At 65.2% G+C, this 1,225-nt stretch overlaps 1 protein-coding gene across 1 annotated transcript; it reads right to left on the bottom strand.

The window, feature by feature from the left end:
- Window positions 1-218: 218 nt before the first annotated feature.
- Window positions 219-1,085, bottom strand: MYADM (myeloid associated differentiation marker). The gene has a single exon (XM_009278479.1). It carries the CDS (start codon window positions 1,083-1,085, stop codon window positions 219-221), a length of 867 nt encoding a protein of 288 aa, XP_009276754.1.
- Between the last annotated feature and the right edge of the window lie 140 nt (window positions 1,086-1,225).

The following is a 1,225-nucleotide window of genomic DNA, read 5'->3' on the forward strand; positions in this document are numbered from 1 at the left end:
CTGGCCCCCCGGCCCCCCCCAGCTGGGCACCCTGTGGTGCGCGGGGCTGAGCGCACCCCCGGGAGCACCCTGCAGCTCTCCGCTCCGGCGCGGGGAGAAGGAGCTTTCCGAGGCGTCCGGCCTCTTCCTCAGCTCCACCGGCAGCCCCGCACCGGCACTGGCACTGGCACCCAGCCACGTCCCACCACCCCTCGCCCCACTGGGGCCGCCCGGAGCCCTTAAGGAGGTGCCCTGATGAAGACCATCCTGGTGGAGTAGACCAGGTCCACCAAGTAGGCGATGAGGTTGAAGATGGTGAGGAAGGTGACCCCCAGGTCCTTGTCCCACAAGCAGTTCCTGCCGCAGGTGTTGGGGCGGTTCCCCCCCTGGAAGCTGTAGAGGGGCCAGAGGACAGTGGCGGTGATGTACATCATCAGGGCCAGGGTGTTGTAGCCCACCAGCATCTTCTCCAGTGGGCAGGGTATGTAGGTGATGCACCGGCCGATGGTGATGATGATGATGATGAGGGTGACGATGAAGCAGATGGAGTAGACGGCCACACACCACTGCAGGCCACCTTTCGAACTGTAGGTATCCAGCAAGGAGAAGATGAGACAGGCCACGTAGGCTTCAAACACCTTGAGGAGCCCGGGCACGGTGGAGAGGAAGCTGGAGATGTCCCCTGGCTTGGCGCGGGTGAGCCCCACCTCGAGGGCGTAGGCAAAGAAGCAGAGGAAGGAGACAGTGGTGGCCGCGGCCTGCCGGGCACACTTGCTGCTGCTGCAGGGGCTGCTGATGAAGATGGAGGGGAAGACCACGGAGGTGGTGAAGACCATCAGCGCCGCCAGCATGGAGAAAGCCGAGGTGAAGTCATCCCAGGAGAGCGGCAGCTTGGGGTAGAGCTCCAGCAGCTCCAGCACCAGCACCAGCAGCGTCACGGCGAAGCAGAAGCACCAGGTGAACATGCACCACGTCCCGTAGGAATCCTCGAAGTCCCCAGTGGAGGCCACCAAGCTGAAGGCGATGCAGGACAGCACGACGGCAAAGAGCCGGGCGATGCCCACCCAGGAGGTCACGGCGTGGAGGTTCACCGTCACCATGGCCATGGTCCCAGCCAGCTCTCCCACCCACGCCGCGCAGCGGGAAATGGGTGCTGCCAGCAGCTGCTCTTATCTGGGTGCCGGGACGGAGGGGTGGGGTGCAGGGCAGGGAGCCACCAGCCCCCCGAGCTGCCCGTGCCGAGGAC

This window comes from Aptenodytes forsteri, unplaced genomic scaffold (genome assembly GCF_000699145.1).
Source record: "Aptenodytes forsteri isolate BGI_AS27 unplaced genomic scaffold, ASM69914v1 Scaffold26, whole genome shotgun sequence".
Taxonomy (NCBI): domain Eukaryota; kingdom Metazoa; phylum Chordata; class Aves; order Sphenisciformes; family Spheniscidae; genus Aptenodytes; species Aptenodytes forsteri.

What these genes read in the sequence shown, in the direction of transcription:
- MYADM (XM_009278479.1), bottom strand. Translation starts at nt 1,085, where the DNA reads ATGGCCATGGTGACGGTGAACCTCCACGCCGTGACCTCCTGGGTGGGC.